The sequence below is a fragment of the Cygnus olor genome, chromosome 3 (assembly GCF_009769625.2).
Source record: "Cygnus olor isolate bCygOlo1 chromosome 3, bCygOlo1.pri.v2, whole genome shotgun sequence".
Taxonomy (NCBI): Eukaryota; Metazoa; Chordata; class Aves; order Anseriformes; family Anatidae; genus Cygnus; species Cygnus olor.
The window spans coordinates 114,793,780-114,817,216 of record NC_049171.1 but is presented as its reverse complement, the minus strand read 5'-3'; the positions used below and the strand labels follow the sequence as shown (position 1 = coordinate 114,817,216).

Genomic DNA, 23,437 nt, shown 5'->3' with positions numbered 1-23,437 from the left:
TCAAGCAAGTGCAGTATGAGCTTGAAAGGAGAGCGAGCAGCAGCAGCACCTGGCAGACAGCTGGCCCAAGGGCAGGAGGCTTCTCTCCACCTGCCAATTCCCACAGGGACTGAAAAAGGGGGAGCAAACCAGGCTGCACACATCTGATGCTCTTCCCAGTTCCTACAGTGACGCAGACACTAAAGACAAGAGCGGGAGTGCAGAGGGAGGCAGACGAGAGCGCAACAAGGGGCATCTCACGTCCCTCTTGAACTGAGCGGGGTGCTCTTGAAGCAGAGCAGAGAAGCACCAGCTGCAGCCGCCAGCCAGCCCTCGAGTGCTGCTGGCGGGCTGGTAGCTGAGTCGCAGCATGTAGTGCGCTGCTGGCCAGCCTGCGAGCACCCCAGAGTGTGCCAGTGGCAGAGAGACACCACTGCTCCCCGACAGAAGGAGGAGTGATGGCAGGAGGGATAATATGAAGCCCTGAACATGCTTCTGGGAGGGGGAGGACAGCCTGAAAAAAACAGGAGGGATGGTCAGGACACAAGGTTTCTCTTCCTCATGTTCCTGTGTAACTGTGGGCAAGCAACTGCCTCTCCCCCGGCCCCTGCAAAATCAGCACCACCAACTTTATCTGCTTCACGGGGACATGGGTGGCTTTCTGTTCAAGAAAGCAGCTAAATTACTGTCACACATGTCCAGGTAACTCCCCTGGCAAGCTGTCAGGCCACAGAGGACTTACTTCATCTGCTATTGAAATGCAACAGTCAGGATATCGTTCAGGCCATTAATTATTCACAGATGTTATCACTGCTCTAAGCAGAAGGGAGCTAGTTTTCCCTTTGTAATTAAAAAGGAGCTAATCTAATCTGTGATATAGCTTCGTATCACAGCACCCAGAAACCTGAGACACCTGGTCACACCCCAGAGTAGTGATAATGCATGCAAAAACTGTATTTGTGAAAGGTGGCCTGCTGCTGGTTCAGGCAGGAGGGAGCTCGGAAGTGCTCAGCTTTGCCTAAGCCCTGCTCCCAGCGAAGGTGATGGTGATAAGACTCTATTTAGCCTTCACAGGAGCCAAGATAGGATTGGCGTGGAGGGGTTTAAAAGTCCTGCCTTCAAGCTTAGTCCAAAGTCCATTGATGGACACCAAAGGTGATTGTTGAATGAATTAAAATTTGGCTCAAAACCTTACCTATTCGGTCTCTGAGCCAAAAAATATGATTTAATCCTACTAAATGTTAGCCTGCCTTAAAATGGATTTCCTAAGGAGGTAAGCTTTCTGACTTCTGTGTTGCAAGGGCTATGTATGAAGCGCTATGGCTTATTACCAAACACACTTGTGTGCCATCTATTTCTCCTGTGGGATGAGCATACATCTGCAGTGTCAACACCCCCTTCTTCCCTTCTCCTGCTCAGAGAACTTGGGAACAAACCCTCTTTATAGAAATGGCTCTCACATAAAGTGATTATTTAATCTCACGGTCCGGGACTTTGTGTTTCTGCAGTAGTTCAGTGTCCCAGTGAATCCTAAAGGGCTGATAGTACAATTTAGAGTACACAGTTCCCTTTATGGTGCCTGGTCACATAAGGGCTTTGGACTGTGCCACCAGCCCCTTATGACCTTGTCATTCCTTTCACTGTTTTTCTTTTGTCTTCCTATGTCCCGTGCCGAGGACTGAGAGTTCCCTCACTGATCTCTCTTTCTCTCTCTTTCTTCTCCCCTTCTCTCTCCTTACCTTGCTACCACTATTGGGATGTAGAGTAAAGATGCTGGTATCAGGACTTTGGTTATGTTGGATGAGCAAGGAGGTAAGTTCAGATTGCTTCAGTAAGGATGTAAACCATTCTCGAAGTACTGTACTAACTGTGTGCAACCCTGAATCCCAGGGCCATAAAACACGTACGGTTATGCATGAGAACCCAAGAATCTCTTTGTCTTCAGCTTCACTGACAAAGGAACATACAATAGCTGTGTAAGAGTCTGTACTTCTTTTGATCAGTTTCCCATTAATATCAAAGAGAGCTGCAGGCTGAACTCATCAAAATCATCTTTTTTTCAGCAAGCATTGGGCCGAGATCCAGCTACATGATGGGAAGATTTGCCTCCATAAATATAAAATCCAACATTATTTAAGCAGGTGCTATGTAATTTTCTCACTTGTTTAGCTACAAGTGAAAGGCATGCAATATATGCATCCCAAGAGAAGCTAAAATTGTTTGGCTTGTGCAAAATTCTTTTTTTTTTTTTTTTTTTTTGTACAGAAATGTCAGTGAAGATAACAGGAGCTTAACATTAAAAGCTACGGAACAACCAGCTCATTACAAGTGACCATATATGAGCCTTTAAACTTAGACAAGTCCCTGCCTGTGGATGACAGTGACAGAGACAGAGCTAGATGTATTCAGTGCATCCCAGGAAATTACATTTTTGCCCTTCATAATACCACAAAGCAGCAGGTAGCTTCTCCTTCCCCCCCAGATAAACTAATATTTGCTGCAGACCCACAGCAACAGCAAAAGGGAGTCTCCAAAGGGAAGTTAATCAACGGAGTACGATTTTCTGCTACTCTATATCAAACCAGCCCCCCAAAAGCCCGCATTATTATTTAGTATGTGGCACGGTGTGAAACTGTGCTAGGAAAAATTTTCTACAGAGGTGACACTTTGTAGCTCAGCAAGCCCCAACAACTATTATAAGCAATGTTATGGCATTATTGGGAAATGGACTGCATAACCCGACAAGCCCTTTTCATCTATTACATCCCTGCTTCTCTGGCACTAAAATGAATGAAAAGTAATAACAGGACCTAAACAGAAAGTATTTTCTTCTGTTTGTTGTTAGGTACATGTATTATTGCTTCTTGTATTTTATTTTTTCCTTTTAAGGAAAAGAAATTAAACTACCCATTTTTTCTCATCAATTTGTCCTGACAAGAAAAATATTATAGATGTTATCTATGGATGTTTCTTATTTACTGAATAATGTCAGTAACAGAACTATCACTGAATATAGAAAAACATATTATTTATATTGAAACAGATACAGCACCTGTGTAAATAATGTGTTTTGTTTCAGAAGTGTATTAACACTTGAAATAAATCACAAATATTGTCAGAGAAAGTCTGCAAATAGCCACTTGTATCCAGTAAGGAAATTCAGGGGCAGATCAGCAGAAACTTTAGCAGTTCCTCTAACTTCCCTTGTATTTAGCCTTGGGAAAGTAGGTTTCTTTTCTCTAACTGTTATTTTTCCACAGATTGTTAGGGGAGGTTATTTTATTTTTAATTCCTTGTTTATTTAGTTATTTCCTTTGGAGTTCTATTCGATCACTACTGGTAAACCCATGTACTCTCGAGTTATCCCACCTAGTCATGTTAGGAAGGACTGTCCATGTGAGCCAAGGCACTGAGGCTGGACCCACTGACCTCTCTGGAGTCCAGGAAGCTCAGTATTAAACTCGTATCGACAGTGAAAACTGGAATGTATGTTGTATGGCCAGAGACATGGATAGCTGATACTTACAGGAAGGAATCAGACAACTTAAAAGCCTCCTTAAATTGGTTATGGTCATGCCTTAAGTGGTTCAGTAAATTAAGCTTGTGATTGTAACGGTATGGGTTTCTCAAGAAAAAACAGCCTAACAATGCTACAAACGCTGGGAATTTTGTAATTGCTGTACTATGTTAAATGTTTAATTATGTTTTGTCCATTTTAGCCATATATAGCTGTAATAATTCCTTATTTCTTTTATTATTTTATTTTAGCGATAAAAGACTTCTATTATTGGGCAAAATACACTAATGATTACCTTGAATCCTCTGTAATTAGTGCAATGTGTGCAACTCATGGATGTCTCAACAGATTATCAGATTAAGGAAATCATTTGCCATGTGATCTCTTTTCAGCTGACTGCACAAGTCACTTAAGATTATTAGGTGTTAAATAGACAAAAACCATGACATTGATATTTCCAGTGGGCGGCAAGCAGAATATCTAATCGTTGCAGTTGCTTGAAGCCCTGTTTCTAGATTTCTTTACAAAATTGTTTGCTAAGTTAAACATACCTCACAAGAAAAACTTCTCTGACCTAACCTCAGGCTCAGTAGCACAAAGCAGAGCTCATTTTTTGACATCACAAGCAGAAGTTTGTGGGATCATAAAAGGAAATAAGCCAACATAATGCTACACAACTCGGTACTCACACAGCCAAGGCAGCTTGGCTAGCTCCTGTTGCCTAGCAGTTTGGTGCAACAGACCACAGTCTGTTGTGACCCTACAGAAACATGGAGCTTCACAAGCAATTTCACTACTCCTTTTTCCCAGAGGATGGGGCTGCCAAGACAACAAGAGACCTCCTCCAGTACCCTTTGAAGTCACTGAGTGGGAATCTGAGTGGGCTTTTGGAGCAGTCCCGATGCAAAACAAACAGTCCCCACCTTTTGGGCCAGGTATTCTTGCCCAAAGCAGTTCCACACTGTCCTTCCCTGAGGAAGCCAACAGGGAGGAGCTGAGGTTGGATGCTCCTGGATGAGATTTTATCCATCAGTGAGAGTCTTTCCCAGAGCCTATCTGCATCCATAATTCTTACCTTTTTTTAAACCTGGCCTTGAGTCCAACTCCCCTGTTGAATTACTTAAATATACATATAACAATTTAAACTAAAATATTTATATTCTACACTAAAAATGTTATGCTGCAAAGGATTATTGAGGAGTAACAATTGCTTCCTTATTTAAATTTCTTTAAAACATGCTTGCTTAGAAAAAGGTTAAAATTTGGATTCATGTTGGTGAAAAGCAGAGTGTAGAAATGAAACTGACAGTACACAGAGGGGATATGAAGATAAACCTGGACTGCAAAATTGGTGTGGTCCCAGAACAGTAGCTTTTTTCCTCCAGTGGGAGGGAATATCCTTCTCCCATCACCGACTCCCATGGGAGTATCGGCAAGCAGAGCAATCTGGACCTTCAAGAATGTTTTTTTTTTGTGTGTGTGTGTGATGATATCTTCACACAGTTTATTACAAAGGAATTTTTTTCTTGTATTCAAAATGAGGTGGGGGGAGAAACATTTCCAATAACAATAGCCACACAGCCCTTTTTCATCCAAGACAAGACAGAGGAGTATCCATAACTTTGCTGAGCTGCAAAAAAAGTGTCAATGCAACTGAAATTTTCTCCCTGCACCAGAGAAACTGCAAGTGCACAACCAGCAGTGCCAGTGACCACAGAGAGGAGCTTAATCTACCCAACAGATCTGTACTCCAGATCAAGTTGAGATATGGAGGTAAAACTTTGGAATAACCAGGAATAACCACATGTAAAACTCAGCTGACAGTGCCCTTGCCAGCTGAGCTCTCTACAGCTATTGCATGAGTTTTGAGTTTTCCAGCTTTCTATGAGTTATGGCTGACCTGTTTCTATGGCATTGGAGAAATGACTGCAGCAAATACAAACATAATTACAAATTCTTTCAGCCTGAGAGCAAAACTATGGCCTCATGTGCAGGCCCTTTCCCCAGCTTATCTCCTATTTAACACCTACCACGAAAATTGATAGGCAGTGAGATGTCAGAAGCAGAGCTGCTAAAGGCTCTCCAGCAACACCTATGAGCTGAGCTGATTACAGTCAGAGATGGTTTGCTAATTAATGAAAAAAATGGTGGGTATCAACCATTCCAGATTCTACAGGGAAAATGGCATTAATTATGTTGAAAGTGTAGTGCAGAAGAAAAAACAAATGAATCCCTCACAAAAGCAGGTTGTGCCTCCTGTATCGTTATTTTTAGCACCACTAGATGTGGGCTCACAAGCACTTCCCCCCAGCTTCCTTCCATTTGTATGCATACTTAGCAATGCCTTTCAGAGCAGAGCTAGGTCAGGACTCAGGCTTTCTGAAAAGGCTGTCCCAGAAATGTACTTTGCTCCAATATGATTCTCCTTTATGGAAAATGGGATCACCAGCTATCATTGGAAATAGTTAATCTGCTGATTCTCTTTCAAACTCACCCCTCTTGTATGCAATTATGATTACAATGTACTCTTAGATGTCCTTTTTTTTTTTAATTAAGATTATCCTTGGTGGAAATTGCTTCATTGCACCATACACCAGGCAAAGGGCACGTTCCCTTCTCCAAAGGCATTTCACTGACATTCAAGAAGCCCAGGCCCCAGTACTTGCCACTAGTTGAGGAATATTTCTTATAAATTGCAGATGGGCTGCAAAGGTGGAGCACACCACACTTGTCCTGTCCTGGTCTTGCATCTCACATTGTGCTCAGATGCTTTTATAGATGTGTTTGCTCAAGAGACCACAGGAGGAGCACAGGGGTGCCCTTGCCACAGCTGTCCCCTCCCAGCCACTTCCCCGGTTCAGTCACAGAGCAGGGATTTGCCAAGCTGTCACAGAAGATCACTGATAAAGGGCCACAATGCTACCATGAAAATAACAGAGCAAGCTTACGGTCCCTCAGTCACCTGTGGTATGAATACAGTAAAAAAATATCCTTGCTTATAACCTAAGACATGCCACTGGTTTGCTGTAAGAGCTCCAAGCAGATATATGGCCACTACATTTGCATTCAAGTGACATTCTCAGCCATAAATGGTATCAATATGTAAAAGGGGCTACTAATTTGTAGAGCTACCTGGAAAAAAAAAAAAAAAGAAAAAGGAAATTTCAATCAACATACCCCTAGTGTGTATTCTGCCTCCAGACTGAGGCAATGCCAGTTATCTTATATACTATATATAAGTGTAAGGTATATATGTATATAAACATACATATAGACATGGTATATTTAAAGACCACTGCAACAAACTATCAAATATGTTTAAGCTCTGACACAGAAATGCTTCTGTAAATTAGAGATAAAGGACTTGATCTTTGCTGGTGAGAATTTACATAGATTCGTGGCAGTGTATGCCAGCAGACTGTCTGTCCTAAAACCTTTAATACAATACACAAAGCTGGAAAAATCTTTGAAAACAATAAATTAAGCTTCTGATAGCCATCTAATTTCTTACCAGCAATGATTCTTTCTAGGCCAGGTTTTAATATCATTTATACCAAAACAATTCAGAGCGACCTCGTTAAGTTAATTCCTCTATAATATTTATGCCTCAGTAATTGTGGTTAGACTCATGAATCTATTTACTTGCCTGTGGGACCAGGTCTTTGACAGGTATAAATCGGTGTTGCTCCATGAAGCCAGCATAACTACGCTGATAAGTTAACGATCCTGCCCACTATATTAACAGCTAGCAAATGGTTTTAAGAGCTGTCTAGACTTCTGGGCTACAAACATGACATGGACTTTTTACACTGATGAGGTTTCCTTTAAGGAAAGATAAATTAGTTGCTGATCCCTTTTCTCTTCAGAAATACCATAAGCATCACAGAAAAATCCTGAAGCGGGAAATATTAAGCCAGATTCCTGGAGAGAGCAATAACTTAAAGTCTTTAAATCATGTCAAATCTAATCCTCAGTTAACACTCATCTACTCAGGCAGAATAGGAAACAGGAAAAGAAAGTTCAGAAGGCCCTATTACATACCTGGCCTCAGACACCTGAGCAAGGAAGCCAAGACTGAAAGCCAACCAGTGGTATCTGATCTAGAACTGATCCCTGTGGTCTTAGGTGGTGTTTTCTATTGCACAGCCAAGGTTAGGAAAATGCGGGCAGCAAAGCTGGTGGAAGAAAGGTCAGTTCCTCTTGTCCCTCCCAGTGTCAAAATACATGTGTGGAAACTGCCTTCTTTTAACTGAGAGCCTGGAAAACCAGCCAGACTCTGCAAACACAGTTCTCACAAGCAGAAGGAGGGAATCTGTGATGGAAATTAGCAATTCCCATCACGCTGCATAAGCCAGCAGAAAAGCCAGCTGACGCTGCCACAGCTGCTCCCCAGAGCAAGGGTGAGCATTGCCCAACTCTGCAGGATCAGGCAGGACTCTGACCTAGTGAGGAGCACAAGCACTTAGAAGAATATCACCTTTTTCCATGTGCTCACATTTCTGATGAGATTCACAATCTGTGGGTACAAACGTGAACCGAAGCTTCTGCTCAAGCCTCCAGGCCAAAATGTAGAATTACCGTGTGCATTAAAACAATACAGTCTTGTATTTCTGGTTCTTTGCTCAGCAGTTTATTTATCTGGTGAAACATGTGCAATGAATCTCTCAGGTTTCCTTATTAAGTTCCTGATCCTTTGCTCACATTGTACGTGTTCCTTTTAGAGGACACTGCCGGGTAACTCTGATCCTCCTTGGGTTTGGGATCCATAATGCCTGTGGTATCAGTCAGGAGACAGGCACATCCAGCTGAGGAGAATGAAGACTGACAGCTGAAGAGCAGATGCAGCTGGCAATACTGACATGGTACCTCTCCTTCTCCCAGCCCAGCATCATGCAAGGATTAAACAACAGCACAAGTCCACTATTTGAATTATTTCAGCTTGAATAATTTAGGACAGGATTTTCAAGGCCCTCTAGGGGTGAGATGCCCAATTCCCATTAAAATTAATTAAATAGAATTAATTTTAATGGGAATTGGGCATTCAAATCCCCTGGACAGCTTTGAAAATGTAAGCCTCAATTGTTAGTAGAAACCCAAGTAAGAAATTAGGCCTGTTCATGTTCCAAAACAAGTTAAGAGGAGTTTCATACTGACGTCAATGATTTTTTTTTTTTCTAAAATGTCTTTTTTTTTTTTAAATCTTGGCTGGGCTCAATTAATATCAGGCATGACATTAGGTTTCTTCTATAACCAGTGCTGTCTTAGTTTCTTTCCTCTCAAGTCTAATTCTGCATTTATATTTTCCCTACTTGGTACAGGGAAAAGGAATGTGATTGTGTTTTACTGGGATTGCTTTACTTAGACTCCTTAGGTATAGTTAAATTTTTTACTGCTACTCCAAGTAACTTTCTCGTCCCATGTAATACTTATTTGAGTTTGTCCTTCAAGAAAGAAATGGTGAAGCTTTCCACCAATGTAAAATGCCATAGCTACCACAGACTGCGTGTAAGATCCCTGATCCCATGGGATCCATATCTGTTTACATCAGTGAGGATCTGGTCCTACAATTTTACATTGTGGTGTTCTGCTCCTCTAACACACTACATTATTCTGAACTGCCAACTCACTAAGAAAACCCTACATCATTGTCTGCCTCAGGTGGAAAGAAGACAAATTCTGTTTGATGTCAGCCGGGAGAGGCAGTGCCTGTATGAGGCTGGTTACTGGGCTTGATGCTTCGGACACTTGCCCTAGAGCAAATCAGAAGTGACCCCAATGAAAAACCTTAGTCTTCACCTATTATTTTTGTTTCATAAAATGGCTTGGGGACAGAGACAATGTACATCGCAGCCAGTGGTCCTCTTTCAGTGAGCATCAGGCTTCTTTGGTGGTTGTAATTCCTCTATGTTTGCTGGGTTATGCCTGATTTGCAGCATCCATGTGAGAAGGAAAATCAGCCCCCAAGCCACACTCAGATCAGAGATTAACCTCCCATGCCAATCAGAGCTGCAGGTCTCAGGTTCCTCAACCTCTGGAAAAAAGGAGTACTTGGACATGGCTCTTTACAGCTCGCACCATCTCTGGTCCCATTACTACCAGCTCCCTCACTCAGGCACCCACTAACCCGAGCAGTTACACTGCCACACCTCACCTAATTCCAAGGTATTTGTAAGCGTAAGTAACTGGTATTTTCCATGGAAGGATACCTTTTCTCTTGTATTAACATGCATAAATGCAAAATAATAACACTTTATCTTTCTTTCTCTTGGATGTCATTGGTGTCTTAGTAAGTGGATGTATTGTAATATGTTAATGGACCTTAAAATTTATAACCCTTCCTTTTTACATCATTACATCTTGTTTAAATTAATATATTTCAAACATCTTCCTCCTTTGTTTTACTCTTTCCATATTAGTAAAAAACATCTTCGGCATCCAGTACGGCTTACATCCTTTTAACAATGCATCAGCTGAGATTAATGCATTGTAATGTCATTATTGATTCAGTTCTACATGGCCATTTTTCACATTCTGTTGAAGACAAAAACAAACAAACAAAAATACAATTCATTCCACACTGTCATCCCTTTGTCCTGACCAGAACAACTCGATCGTGTTGAAGAAGGCATGAACCATATCAACCAAGACATGAAGGAGGCCGAGAAAAATTTAAAAGATTTAGGGAAATGCTGTGGCCTTTTCATATGTCCTTGTAACAAGTAGGTACTGGGTACCGGCTCTGCTATGTGGTGTCCAGTTTTTTGTCACAGTGAATGTCTGAAGTTTTTGTCTTTTTTTTCTTTGTCCTTTTCCATCTGCTTCATTCTGTGGGGATAAAATACTTGTGTTTAATCAGAACAACTGGAACGCATCGAAGAGGGAATGGACCAAATCAATAAGGACATGAAAGAAGCAGAAAAGAATTTGACGGACCTAGGAAAATTCTGTGGTCTTTGTGTCTGTCCATGTAACAAGTAGGTGCTGCCTGCCTCATCTCTTTGAGCACTTAAGGCTGATCCCAAAGGCCTTGTGAAGCTCATCCTTGCTAGGCACATGGACAGGATGAGCATGTGGCATGCAGAAAGAACGATTCTGGTTCAAATGCATTCATCTCATAGCATAGACAACTGACTGGGAATTACTGTAGATGCATTAAAATCAGGCATACTGCAGTGAAAGCTTCACTGTTGACACCTTTTAATGGTAAAAGTTTCAACATTTTACACAAAGTGTACTAAGTGGTTCCATTTTCCAACGAACAAAACCACTGGGGCTGCTTTATTCCTGGAGGCCCTAAATTTTAAAACATATTTTCACAAACAAGTTTAAAAAACAACAACAGCAACAAAAATTGTAGCTCAAAAATGCAGAAGAGGCAATAATAAACATTACTCAAAATTATGAATGAAAACCATGCTTCTTTTCATTGTTCAACAGAAATTGTCCTTGATGAGAGCCTGAACGAGACATGACGTTTCACGATTGGAACCCAACTTGAAATGGTTTTCATCCTGCCAGAGACAACCAAATTCGAGAAAACCCAAACACGTCATGCCAAATTTCTCTCATTTGGGTAGCATGTACACTAAGCAGAAATGTTGAAATGCATCAAATTTGCTTGCATGCCACCACTCTTGAACGAAACCGTCCTCCAAGTAATGCAAAGCTTGTTTTAATTGCCAAATGAAAATGTGATGTGCTGTTATGCGGGTGTAGGAAACAGGGGACAGAGTGGACTGACCAGAAGTCCTCATGGAACAGCAAATCCAGCATGCAGTGAGTCAGCTACCACCTAGGTTTCAGTGAAACCATTTACACATGGTTGGCCACAGACAACAGGGCAGAGTGCAGTGGTCCTGCAGTATCATCCTCCCTTTCTGCATGGCACAGAAACTTTGTTCACAGGCGATCCCACCACAACTATCAAGTCCAAATGAAAGAGATCAGTCGTGGAGTTCGGTAGGAATTTGGTCTGGAGTAGGAAGGGCAGGACTGGGCTTCTGCCTTATCAGGCACCATTTCTTTTGAAGTGAATTCCCTTGGGACACAATGCAGACACTGCCTTAAATTTCAAAATCCATTTTGCTCCTGTGTTCACAGCCACAAATACTTTGCTGGGATAAATATTCTGCCCAGAATATGCATGCTACTGCCTGGTGTGCAGAGTGGGAGAGGTGAGGAGGAATGGAAAGAGCTACACACAGACTCAGCCCTGGTCAGCAGGCCTGCCTGCAGCCATATGAGCTCTTGCACAGGCTGCATCCTGCCCTCCCTCTGCACCAGAGCAGGAGGCTGACCAAGAGCAGAAGAGGTGCAGGTACAAGAGCATGCAGCAGAAACTTTGACACTCCCACACTCTAAAAGCTGCTGCAGCTTAAAGAGGAGCAAGCCAAGGCAGTTGGCTTGCTTCTCCTGGAGAAATCTAGCATATGCATACATCAAAAGATCTTCCTTGAAGCACAAAAAAAAATCCCCATGCATTTTGCAGGATTTTTTATTTACTTTTTTTTTAGAACAGATTTAATATTCTGTACTGTAGGAAAAGCTAAGCTGACAGTCAGATCTGTGGCATGGATGGGGTTAGTACCTGACATGTGGCCCTAAAGCATTCACCACTACACAGTGATTGCAGCATCACAAAATCAACAGGTGCAAGAACAGAAAAATACTGCGTGCATTCAACGTTCATTTTTAGAGGTGTCTCCTCCCTCCTTTAAGGCAGTACTCTGACCTTTGCAGACTGCAGCCAGATTTCATAAACTAGCACTGCTAATCAGTGAACATGTTTAGAAACAAAGTATGGATGAAAAATGCTTTTAGAGACTGTTCCTTGAACTCTGGCAGGAACCAACTGGTACAAATAAGGTGATATTTTGAGAAGTGGAGTGTAGGAGGGACAGAAATCCGTACAGCTCTGGGCATCACTATTACCGTGATCCCCTAATGCTCTTCTGGCCAGTGGTAAATTAAATGCATATATTTCAAAAAGATTGACCATTTCATGTATAACTATATGCCGCTACTTATAAATGCAACTCGGTGAGACATACCAAAATGTAAAGTCCGACCCTACATTCTTAAAAGACCCAGAATGCCCATGGCATGAAACTTTGTCCAGACTGCAGTCGAAGTACAACTGCTGCTGACCATGAGCAAGCCCAGACTTCACCTGTTTTAATTGCAAGTCCACAAGAAAACAGAGATTAAGCTCTGGGTGTATAAAATCATTCATTTACTTTAAACGCAGAGACTGTGTCACTTTGAGTTGTGCAGGTCGAAAGAGCAGACAAATATCTGTAAATGTGCATGCAGCAAGAGAACTACTTTCACTCATTTCTAGAAATGCCAACATCAATGTGTAGTTTCAGAGAACTAAGAAAAAGGAAGCCAAGCACCCTATTTTTAACTCTTCACAAATTGTAATAGGAAGTCAGCAACAAAACAGATGAATATTTGGGAAAGATCCTCTTTGCATCTGTATTGTAATTCTACATCAAAGCATGCAACACAACTTCAGGCTCAACAGATGCTGAGCTGCTTCAAGGGGCATGGAGAGAACATAACACCAGAGATGGGTTTGTTGTGTCCTTTCCCAAAGCCCCCAGAAGCATGCCAAGTATCTCCACCCAAATCCAAGCCACAGGGCTGTTTCTATGACTGAAGAACAGGGGAACCATGGGGACTGGCAGTTCCCAACAGCTTTGTTGGAAACTGCTCCACTTCTCGAATAAAACCAAGAATTTATAGCTACAGACCCCAAACACTCACCCTCTCCTGTCACAGTGTTCGATCTAGTCTGACATCCCCAGTGACAGCAACCCTAAATATGCTGCACATGCTAATCTGCCACTGAAGGTATGCCTGGATTTTAATTTTCTGTCCACGGCAGCTCAGTAAAAAATGGCTCTCTGAAAGCTACTCTAACCGTCATAAATAATAAACATGGTGACATGCTAGGCTATTTTAAAGTCCTGTGGTTTAAAGCTCCTGAAGGAAGTGATGATCCATTTTTGCCTGTGTCTTGCTTATTGTGAAGGCTGTTACTGCTGATGCATTAAGAGTATGATGAACTATTGGGGCAACTGTGCTTAGTGAGAATGCTTTACTTCTTATTCATGCCTGTAGCTGGTGCATGAAGAAAATGTAGAAAAATTTCCCTTTCTGATGCTAGATTGCTTGTATCTTTTCTTTTCTCCTGCACTCATTTCACTTCTGCCTATTTTACTTTTTGTCTCTGTGGACAAAGGTTTGTACATCAACTGTCGATGTATGATTACTATTTTCAAGTACCGATATATTATTTAAAAATCTAATGAACCCTATGAATTTTATGATGAAATCATCCCCAAACCACCGTGGAAAAGGTTAGTGGCTTTAAATGCCTATTATGCCACAAAAATGTTAACAGCAAAAGCTCAATCTTCTGCATGGTAAATGTTAAAATTTAGCCAAATCCATTTTTCTCTAAGAGGGTGTGTTGCTGTGATGTGATGTACACACTATACTTGGCAGTTTTGTTTTTATGTCTGTCTGCCAGTACGTTCTCTGTGTTTGATGTCACAACGTATGTGTCACTGAAATGAAATAATGTTTTCTAGTTATCTGTATTTCTTCTCTTCTTTTTTTCTTTCCTTTTTTTGTTTTTTCTTTTCCTTTCTGGAAACCAAGTCAACATCCAAAAACCTGTCTGAAGTGTTGTAGACTTGACAATTGCAATTCACCCTATTGGAAACAAAACCTCTGACCATCACAGTTGCTGTGGCAGTAAAGTTAAAAAAAAAAAATAAATCCTTTTATTCAGGGTTATGATATATCGGTATACAATCAATGACCCTCTATCTGAAAACTCATTTGCTTGATTCAGCTTTTAGCTTGGAGAAGTAAAGAGTTTTGCATTTGTCCTTGTCCACTTGATGCTTTGTTACTCATCATCTTTTTTGCATAGGCTTAAATCAAGTGATGCTTACAAAAAAGCCTGGGGCAATAATCAGGACGGTGTTGTAGCCAGCCAGCCTGCACGTGTCGTAGATGAACGGGAGCAGATGGCCATCAGTGGTGGCTTTATCCGCAGGTGAGTCTTTTTCTCCACTGTTTTCTCTCTGTTTTCCTTGTCGGTGATATATTTAGATTTCTTCCATATGGTCATGAGTTCTGTGATGCTCGTTAACTCCTTCAGCGGTGCTGGGTACTGCGGCGGAGCCATTGTTTTCCACTGGATGGTGGGTACTTAGATACAGGTCAACACCCACTAGGACAGGTGCTAAGGACCCACTGCATCCAGTGACTCCCCCCAGCCCTGCTGGCACTTGAGGTAGCGCAGAGGATGGTGATGTGCCATGAGTCCTGGATGTCAGAGTTTCAGCCCTAAGAATCAGAAGATGCTTGAAAAAGCAGTCCTAAACCTTCCTGCTTGAGACTGACCAGATTTGGGCAATAATAAAATAGAAATAATACCTAGTTGCATACTGCACAGCAGCAATGTTAGGATGCAGACTCTCACAGCTGGTCAGCCCTGTCTGCTGCACTCCAGCTCCCTGGAGGCAACAATGTACAGTTGTCAAATACCTCAGAAATGAAGTGCCAGATAAATACTGGTTTATGATTACTGCCTCAAGATATGTAGTGCTCATTATCCATCCTTGCTAGAAAATGTACCAAAGCATCCAGCACCTCTTCCTTTCTTTTCAAAAAGAGAAGAGCCTCGGGCTCTCTGCCAAAGCAGAGCCAAGTGCAGCACCTGAAGCACACTTTCTACCAGAGGTACATAGTTTTTGAGAAAGCCACTTCCCTGCTCACGACTATCCAGAAAACCTCACTGACCAGGGAACGATCACAACTGTGGGGAAACATCGACACCTCAGTGGCAACCCCTGTGCGCTCAAATGAAAGCCAGTTTGAAACACACAGCTATACTAATGGCAACCAAGTTGTAAACTTCCAGCAACATATAGGGATCCAGCAATAAGTACATACCAATTACAGTGTGTATAGAGCATGTATTTAGATGACAATGCCATCAGCTGAATGGATAAAGGCATACCAGTAGGCAAAGCTTTGATCTCTGAAGATTAAGGACACTGGATTAGTAAGTAATTATCTTTCCAAAAACTATTATCCACTTATTTTTTTGGTTGCTGTGATAAAGGGAAATCAGTGTGATAGAAACAATGCTGTCATGCAATCTGGAGCATGGGATGGAGTTGCCGTTTAAGTTTGCTGGGTCTGCCAGTCACTTATTTTTTTTTATTTCTGGATGGCAGCCCCATCAAACCAAAGGCTGGGACATGCTAACAGAATAGAAGTGAAGAAAAGTTATGCCATCCCATAATTCTTTCACGACCAGCTTGTAGCACACTCTTGGCACCTCTATGAACACAAATTACACAAGAGGCTCAAAGTAGTGATTTTCTGAGCAGGATCCATGGCCTTGCTTTTCCAAGTGCCAGTCACCACAAGCCTCTCCAGTCGCTGGAGCACTGAACTGTGCCCTGGCCCACGTGTGAGTTTTTCTTTTAAAAAACAAGCAGCTTTAAAAGATGGGGCTAAGAGGAGAGAGAAAAGATCTTTACTAAAGGCAAAAAATCTGAGAGAATCTGATTCTATCATCTACTGAAAATACATTTAATTAGACAGAACGTTGGGTCAGGATTTTCACCACTGAGGCTGTCCTCGCCCAATATTTCAGTGAGCCCCAAGTCTGCAAGGACTGGATGGTATCCTGTGTAGGTCAATGCAGGTAGCTGGTACAGCTTTGATTCCATCATGCTCCGGTACTTCCACGTGCTCTAATCACACACAGATCCACGTGAACCATCCTTCCACTCTTCCACATCCTTTGAGAAGGACCATTGCTAGCAGAGAGGTGTAATAAGTGGAACAGAGAAGCTCAGACAAAAACACGTCTAGGAACAGAAGGAATGAGTAGTGACAAACCCAGACAATTAATCCCCGCATCCAAAAAATAAGCATGTGAAGGTTTTCAGGCTAGCTGCTTATTAATCCCTTTTCTTCAAAGCTGAGCATAGCAGCATGCTCCACATGTGACAAGCGAAGGAGGATGCAGAGGAGGTTCTGGGTGAATCAGACTTTTGGGGGAACTTCCTCTCTCTTTGCTTCAAATAATTGGTTTTTGTTCCCAGGGTAACAAATGATGCCCGGGAAAACGAAATGGATGAAAACCTTGAGCAGGTCAGTGGCATCATTGGCAACTTACGTCACATGGCCCTGGACATGGGCAACGAGATCGACACACAGAATCGCCAGATTGACAGGATCATGGAGAAGGTAAGAACTTAGAGAACCCCAAAAGGGGCTGTGTTTTCCCTTCTGCAAGCACAGGCTGTGCCCAAGAGGGGCAGAAGGTGTGTCTTCCAGCCTGCCCACACAGAGTAGTAGTTTTAATTCAGCTCAGAGGAGGACTAGGGATGGAAATAGCTCCTAGAGCTCCTTTCCATTCTCCTTCCCTATCTCGGGGCCGAAGCAGAGCTTGCTGCTATGGATCTTCAGTAGCCTTCCCTGCAGGTTGGGTTGAACCTGCACTGTTGGTTTTGCAAGACAACAGCTGACGAGGAGACCTCTTCCAAATAAAGTCTCCTTCTGCAAGGGCTTTGGGAAAGGAAAAGTACGCTGAGTTGTACAGAACTGTGGAGCTTGGACCCTGGCACTTCCTGGCAAGTTTTAAACCCTCCTGGACTTTACTCCCCTCAGAAACTCCACAAGAGATTCAGAATAGGATCACTTGTTTAGAGGACCAGTCCCAATAAGAGAATGGGGACATATTAAGCAAGGCAGTATGGTAATGGTGCAGCCACCAGCTCTCTCAGCATGCATACACATACCGGGACCCTACATGGGCCCAGTGAAGTCCAAAAGCTCAGTCTTTCTATCATGAAATCACTGTTTGAAAAGGCAGATAGCACCGTGCCAGTGCCAGGCTGCACTGCAGGTTTCTGAAGCAGATAGCAGCACCCTTCAAACCCGGCTGGGAACTCACTGCCGTCCTCACATCCCGAGATCTGCAAGCCATCTGCATTCATACTGGCAGAGCTCCAGGCACAGGCACAGCCAGGCTGAAGTGATATAAGAGGCTAGATCTTCATCTGGTGTAAAATCAATACAACACTTGATTTCAGCTGAGATTTACACAACCTGAGGATCTAACGCAAGGACTTACATGTGCTGCTTAGACTTAATGCTGACCTTAAGGGGTAGAGCTTTTACTCCTGAGCCTTCTGACACGTGCGAACCTTCTTACATGAGCAGGATGTCCACGCCTGTTTTTCATGTCAATTAATTATATCAGAGCCTAGCACACCAACAAAAAATTACAGAAAATATTGCAGTCAGGGATTCACTCAGATAACTTTCCTTGCTGGGGTTTGATACCAAAGAGAATTGGGTGAAGTATAAGTTGTCTTAAAGGCAGGAAACTCATCTTACACAACACAGAAGAGTACACAGCTTTGTGTATGCACGAATGCAGCCATCCTGACAAGGATTATCCTATCAATTCGTGCTTGTAAACATCTCAATACTGAATCACTGACCAGGCCCTTTGTGGTCCCCCACATGAAGCACGTGGGCTCAATCTCTAGGCAGTGCATGCTGAGAGCAGCTGGCTAATGGAGCGACTGGCCTTCCACATCTGTGTGGTGTTCCTGCAGCATCAGGTGTACAGCATTTCATGCAGCCATGGGGAAACTGCAAGCTATTGCCATTTGTTAAATTGAAGACCAGCGACACAGTTCTGAAAGATGGGCTCGCAGTGTACACAGAGCAGTCATCATGAAAGCAACACAAAAACAAGACAGTCTTCAGTCTCAGTGAAAATATGCTGAATTTCTCTGAGTAAGGACATGTGGCCTGAGCAGTAATGAGATACTAGAAAAAGAAACACAGTTAGGAAAACCTTCTATAAGAGACAGGAATGACTGATATCTGGGTAATACTGAAGCGACACGTGCATACGCATCCACTTTGCAGTGCGACATGGTGGCAGGCAATAGGGCATTGATGGAGCGGCTTCCTTTTTCTGACCAGCTGGAGCACTGTGCTTTTGATCAGCCGTGATCATTAGAAAGACCCGGGGCTGGCACACATTGCAAACGCTGGGGTACATCACAAAGCTAGCCCAAATGCCTCTAAAGCACTTATGTTAAACTGGATGCATGCATCCAAACCAGAGCAATCTCATAATGCAGAAAGTAATCTGATCTATCCACGGTAATAGGGGGACGCAATAAATAAAAGGCTTTATCCTTCCCTCAGATCAGAGAGAAAAAGAGAAAAACTAAAATGATGATGTGGTAAGTAGGTCAAATGGGCCAGACATCATCACCAGAAGACACCCTGGCCCTAAATGAGCCATTATTGGGAGGCTGGGAGGAAAGCAGAAGGGGCTGAGAACATTTTGTCTTGACCCAGGTGGGAAGGTCTGGGCAAGGACTCCCACTGACTTGGATGAAACATCATCCAGTTTCATCAATACTTAATAATTAATGTGCATGCATTTCATGACAAACTTAACTGCTTCCAAGCCATTAAGTTATTTTTTAGATAGTCTTTTGGCAAAAGCACATGAAACTATTCCGTGATAGACAAGGTCAAATTCATAGCTAAAATAAAGGAGTGTGGTTCATAATGAGTAGTTATGCTGATTTACGCTTGCTGAGGATCTGGCACATGCTGCTGTACTAAAAATACACATCTACATAGCATTTGCCAGATCAATTATGGAGAAAAGCCCAAGATTCTTAACAATGATTTATTGCACATCAGTATAACCATTTTTAAAAGGTTTGAAATGTATGTGGGAAAGTTGCTTCACCATTCTGCCTTGGCAAATTGGAGATTTAAAATAAATCTGTACAATTTGGATACACCCCAGAGAAGGGGGAATAACCATTAAAGTTTTAAAAAATGAAGACATCAAACCACAGAAAAGAGCTTGCTGTTTGATGTCATGCTTTTAAAGCAGTAACACAACTCTCACCTTTCCCACAGGTCTGATTTCAAACACTGAAAGCATTTTCTGTCTAGTCCCTCTGCTAGCATAAATCGACATAGCAACATGGGCTTGAAGGGAGCTTTGACAGTTTTTGTCAGCTGCAGCAATGTCTTTGTCTCCAAAACTAACTTCTGCAGAGCAACAGAAAGCCACAGTGAAAGGCTCTGCCCACTGGAAGAGCACTCCTAAACCTCCAAGGTGATGCTGCTTCATTAGCGGCGTTTTTTAAGCATGGGAAGTGTTACAACAAGGAAGACAGCTAAATTAACAGTTCAGCCCGCGCTGGACTAAATTCCAGTTTGATTCTTTCAAATAATGGTAGAATCCCAAGTGGTGATAGACTCCCTTCCTTTGCTTAATCCCTGTCTGTGCTGCTGCCCGATGAGAGGTTACTGTTTTGCAACTACGCTGGTGAGCTTTTTGTTGAGAGAAACGAATAATGGCACCACTCCTACCTACTCCTTTCTTGTCACGTGTGCAACCAAGAGATCCAGATGGAGCCCATGTCCACTGAATCTAAGTCTTACAGAGCACTGGAAGCTTTTCGCTGAAGTCCACATGGCACATCATCAGTTTTCATGCCATCATCCATCACTGTTAATGGTGCAAGCACTTAGCACCAGCTACAGAGCTGGCAAGGTGTTTAAGAGAGTTCAGTGAGGCTGAATACAATCAGAAAAGCTCTGCTCGAAGGCTACCTGAAGTGTCACAAAACCAGGCTCACCTGTAATTTCCATTTGGGTCCCTAATACCACTGTAACAACAGTTCTCTTTTTCTCTTCTCTTCTCTTCTCTTCTCTTCTCTCTCTTCTCTTCTCTTCTCTTCTCTTCTCTTCTCTTCTCTTCTCTTCTCTTCTCTTCTCTTCTCTTCTCTTCTCTTCTCTCTTCCTTTTTTAAATTTTCTGCTGATGTAGCCAACACCAGAGGAGTGTCGTCAAAGCATTGTACGTTTGCTCTCTGACACTTAATAATTTGTCTCCTGTGTCCTTCCCTAGGCCGATTCCAATAAAACCAGGATTGATGAAGCCAACCAGCGTGCAACAAAGATGCTCGGCAGTGGTTAAATGCAGCAAAGTGCATTTCCTTTTAATGCTGTCCAAGAGGGCAGTACCTTCATGCTTTTATCATGGTATTTACCTACTAGGTTTGCACACATGCACATATCAACCCCATTGTAAATGTTGTCCTGTGTAGTTTGTCAGCTTTCCAAAAATGATACTTGTAATTATTTTTTCTAGATATCTTTCTTTCCAAAGGTTGTACATAGTGCTGATTTGATGGCTATAGCTCACTATGATGTTTTTTGGGATTTCTCCTTTCCTTGTTTCTGTTTGGATTCCTTTTCTTTTTTCCTCTCCTCCTTTTTTTAAATGATGTTTGCTGAATGACAACAATGTTGGAATGCTAAACGTGCTGTTAACCTTTAAATATACAGTATTGTTCTTGTAAAACTGTGACATTCCACAGAGCTACTGCCATACTCCTGTCTTTGGGTATCATGATGTTTAAGCACTTAAACCTACTGTCTTCGGTTCTTCATTGCCATTATCTGTTGTTATGATTTCATGATTAGACAATGTGGAATTATATTACTATAACAAGCATTGCACTACAAAGTGATGTGATTTATGCATTTATGCATGAGGAATAAATAGACTTTTAGACTCCTACTTAAACAAGACTTTTTCCCATGGCAGTAGCACACCAACAATGACAACAAAAGCATGCTCAGTATTCGGACTCTTTTGGGACTATGTTATACCAGCAAGTTTGCAGTCGTGCCACTTTTTTCTTGTTGATATATATAGTTATTAATCATGATCATTTATTTATTTTTTAATTATGAAAAAAAGAGGGATTTGGCACTCACCATTTAGCCATTGCCAGCAAAAGAAGCTTGGCTGAAAATATGTCAAAGACAAAAAGAAATAAGTGTAATATATTAGGTTTGTCTGCTGATTTTGAAGACTATCTTTTGGAGGAAACGACTACCATATGAAATGGTGCAAAGAAATGTAATTTTTATAAGGCTCTCTCTTACTAGTCGCTATCCCCATGTGGTTTGTTATCGGTACAGTTCTCTGTTGCTTACCTAGAGCTATGCACACCAAATCGCTGAGATGTTCAGTAGTTGACTTAATTAAAAAATAATAAAAAAACCTAAATGAATGAACTCTAGATAAACTGTGAGATAAATATCATTTACAGCATGTAATATGAAATTCCTTATGTCTCCTGTCAGTTTGTGAAGTGATTGACATTTTGTAGCTAGTTTAAAAATTATTAAAAATTATAGATCTCAGAATCCACGCTTGCTTTATCCATTTGTTACTCTATGCGTCAGTGAGACCCAGTTATTTGTCGCTTACTGGGAAAAGGAGAAGCACAAAGAGGTTTAAAGACTCTCTACAAACTGTTTTTGTATGAGAATTTTATGAGAAATTTCTGTTTGCAATACTGTATAAGAGGAAAAGTATCTTGTCTAAAAATAGCATTTTGCACTAAGCACAAAAAGAATATTATTTTAAATAACCTGGCTTGGATTGCCAAACACTGAATCAAAATATATTTTCTTGTTCAAGGGAAAGGAAAATGAAATAAATGATGTGGTGCAAAAGGGTATAGTTCTTTAGTCAATAAAATTCATTCCTGTAGTGGATCCAGCCACATGTTAATATACTCCTTTTCAGGGAACACTTTGAACTACAGAGTTTGTACAGTCTGCTAAGAATAATTTTCTCAAAGGACTAACAACAACTAATGCTTACTGCCAATGAAAAGTATCATATTTTCCTATTTTTTCCCCTATATGGACAAATTATAATTAACTCTACATGAGTGACAGTTCACTCATGTGTCTCACATGGCCCTAAGTCAAAATATACAAAGCACATAAATGCTAGCATAATTAAAATCACATGATAATGTATACACAAGCTGTATTTTCTTTAGCAGCTTTTTATTTTTAGCATCTATTAAAAATTCATTTATGTAAATATTTTCCCCCACTACTTCAATCCAAAGAGTAAACTTCAAACAAATATTGTTAATCTGCTGGCCATTTCCATTCTGTTCATTCAGGCATTCCAGTATTTGTGACAGCACTGTCATTCTGCACCGTCAAAGACTACTGAAAGGGAGGGCAGTAATCGACTGGAGAACATGTCAATATGAAAACATAAAAATAACAGGGTATTTGAAAAGGGTAAGGAAATATAAGGATGCAATGATTATTTTAATAGAGGTACTTTCATCTGCATGATGAAAGTACCCTATCTGAAGAAAATAGACTTCCAAAGTATGTTTAGCTACTCAAAAATATAAGCTGTTGCAGTGAAGGAAATCGCTATGGTTCGACATCTGTTTTAGTCTCAAAGATGAAAAACCAAGCTATTGGAGTTTTTTTGCCAAACAAAGTTTAAAACACAGAAATATTGAAACGTTAAATTGCATTCATCTTCGTATCCTCTCCCACTGTACGCAGGGTCTCTGAGGAGATGGCTGGAAATGGCTTAAGTAAGTAAACGTAATATATTGCATTTCTCTGATGTTTTTGAAATTGACTTTTGTAGGATTAATTGTTCTTGAAACAATTCAAAGAAAGCTTCGATCTTTGCAGTTTGCTCCTATAGCAATCCACTTCCATTCATTAAGTTTCTGACACACCACATCCCCAGGGGAGTAGCTGCCCCATAGTACAATGCAGGCTTCCCCAGAGTCTGCCTGCTGGAGGGGCAAGGCTTCCTGAGAGGGAGGGGATGGTCAGGGGGCCAGAATCACAGCTCCCACAAGATAAAGCTGTCACGCTGACTGTAGAAATAAAACATACCATTTTTTTTCTCAAAGGTAAGCCATCTTTTACCAGCAAGAAATGTCCCTTTGACCATGACGTATTTTGGATCAGCAACTTCTTTGTTGTAGTATGAGTGCCATCT

At 41.6% G+C, this 23,437-nt stretch overlaps 1 protein-coding gene and 1 long non-coding RNA gene across 3 annotated transcripts in view; one reads left to right on the top strand and one right to left on the bottom strand.

The window, feature by feature from the left end:
- Positions 1-21,807, top strand: part of SNAP25 (synaptosome associated protein 25) — a 62,429-nt gene extending 40,622 nt beyond the window's left edge. Inside the window, exons 4-8 of one of the 2 annotated variants that reach the window (XM_040553989.1) lie at positions 1,743-1,791; positions 10,353-10,470; positions 14,442-14,567; positions 16,636-16,780; positions 20,498-21,807. In XM_040553989.1, coding sequence (XP_040409923.1) covers positions 1,743-1,791; positions 10,353-10,470; positions 14,442-14,567; positions 16,636-16,780; positions 20,498-20,566 — 507 coding nt within the window. In that variant the 3' untranslated portion in view covers positions 20,567-21,807. Of the gene's footprint in view, positions 1-1,742; positions 1,792-10,097; positions 10,216-10,352; positions 10,471-14,441; positions 14,568-16,635; positions 16,781-20,497 lie in introns of both variants that reach the window. The other variant, XM_040553990.1, reaches the window with a different exon arrangement.
- LOC121068640 overlaps positions 1-23,437 on the bottom strand; it is a 150,385-nt gene that overhangs the window by 107,241 nt on the left and 19,707 nt on the right. The gene's annotated exons all lie outside the window — the stretch shown is intronic.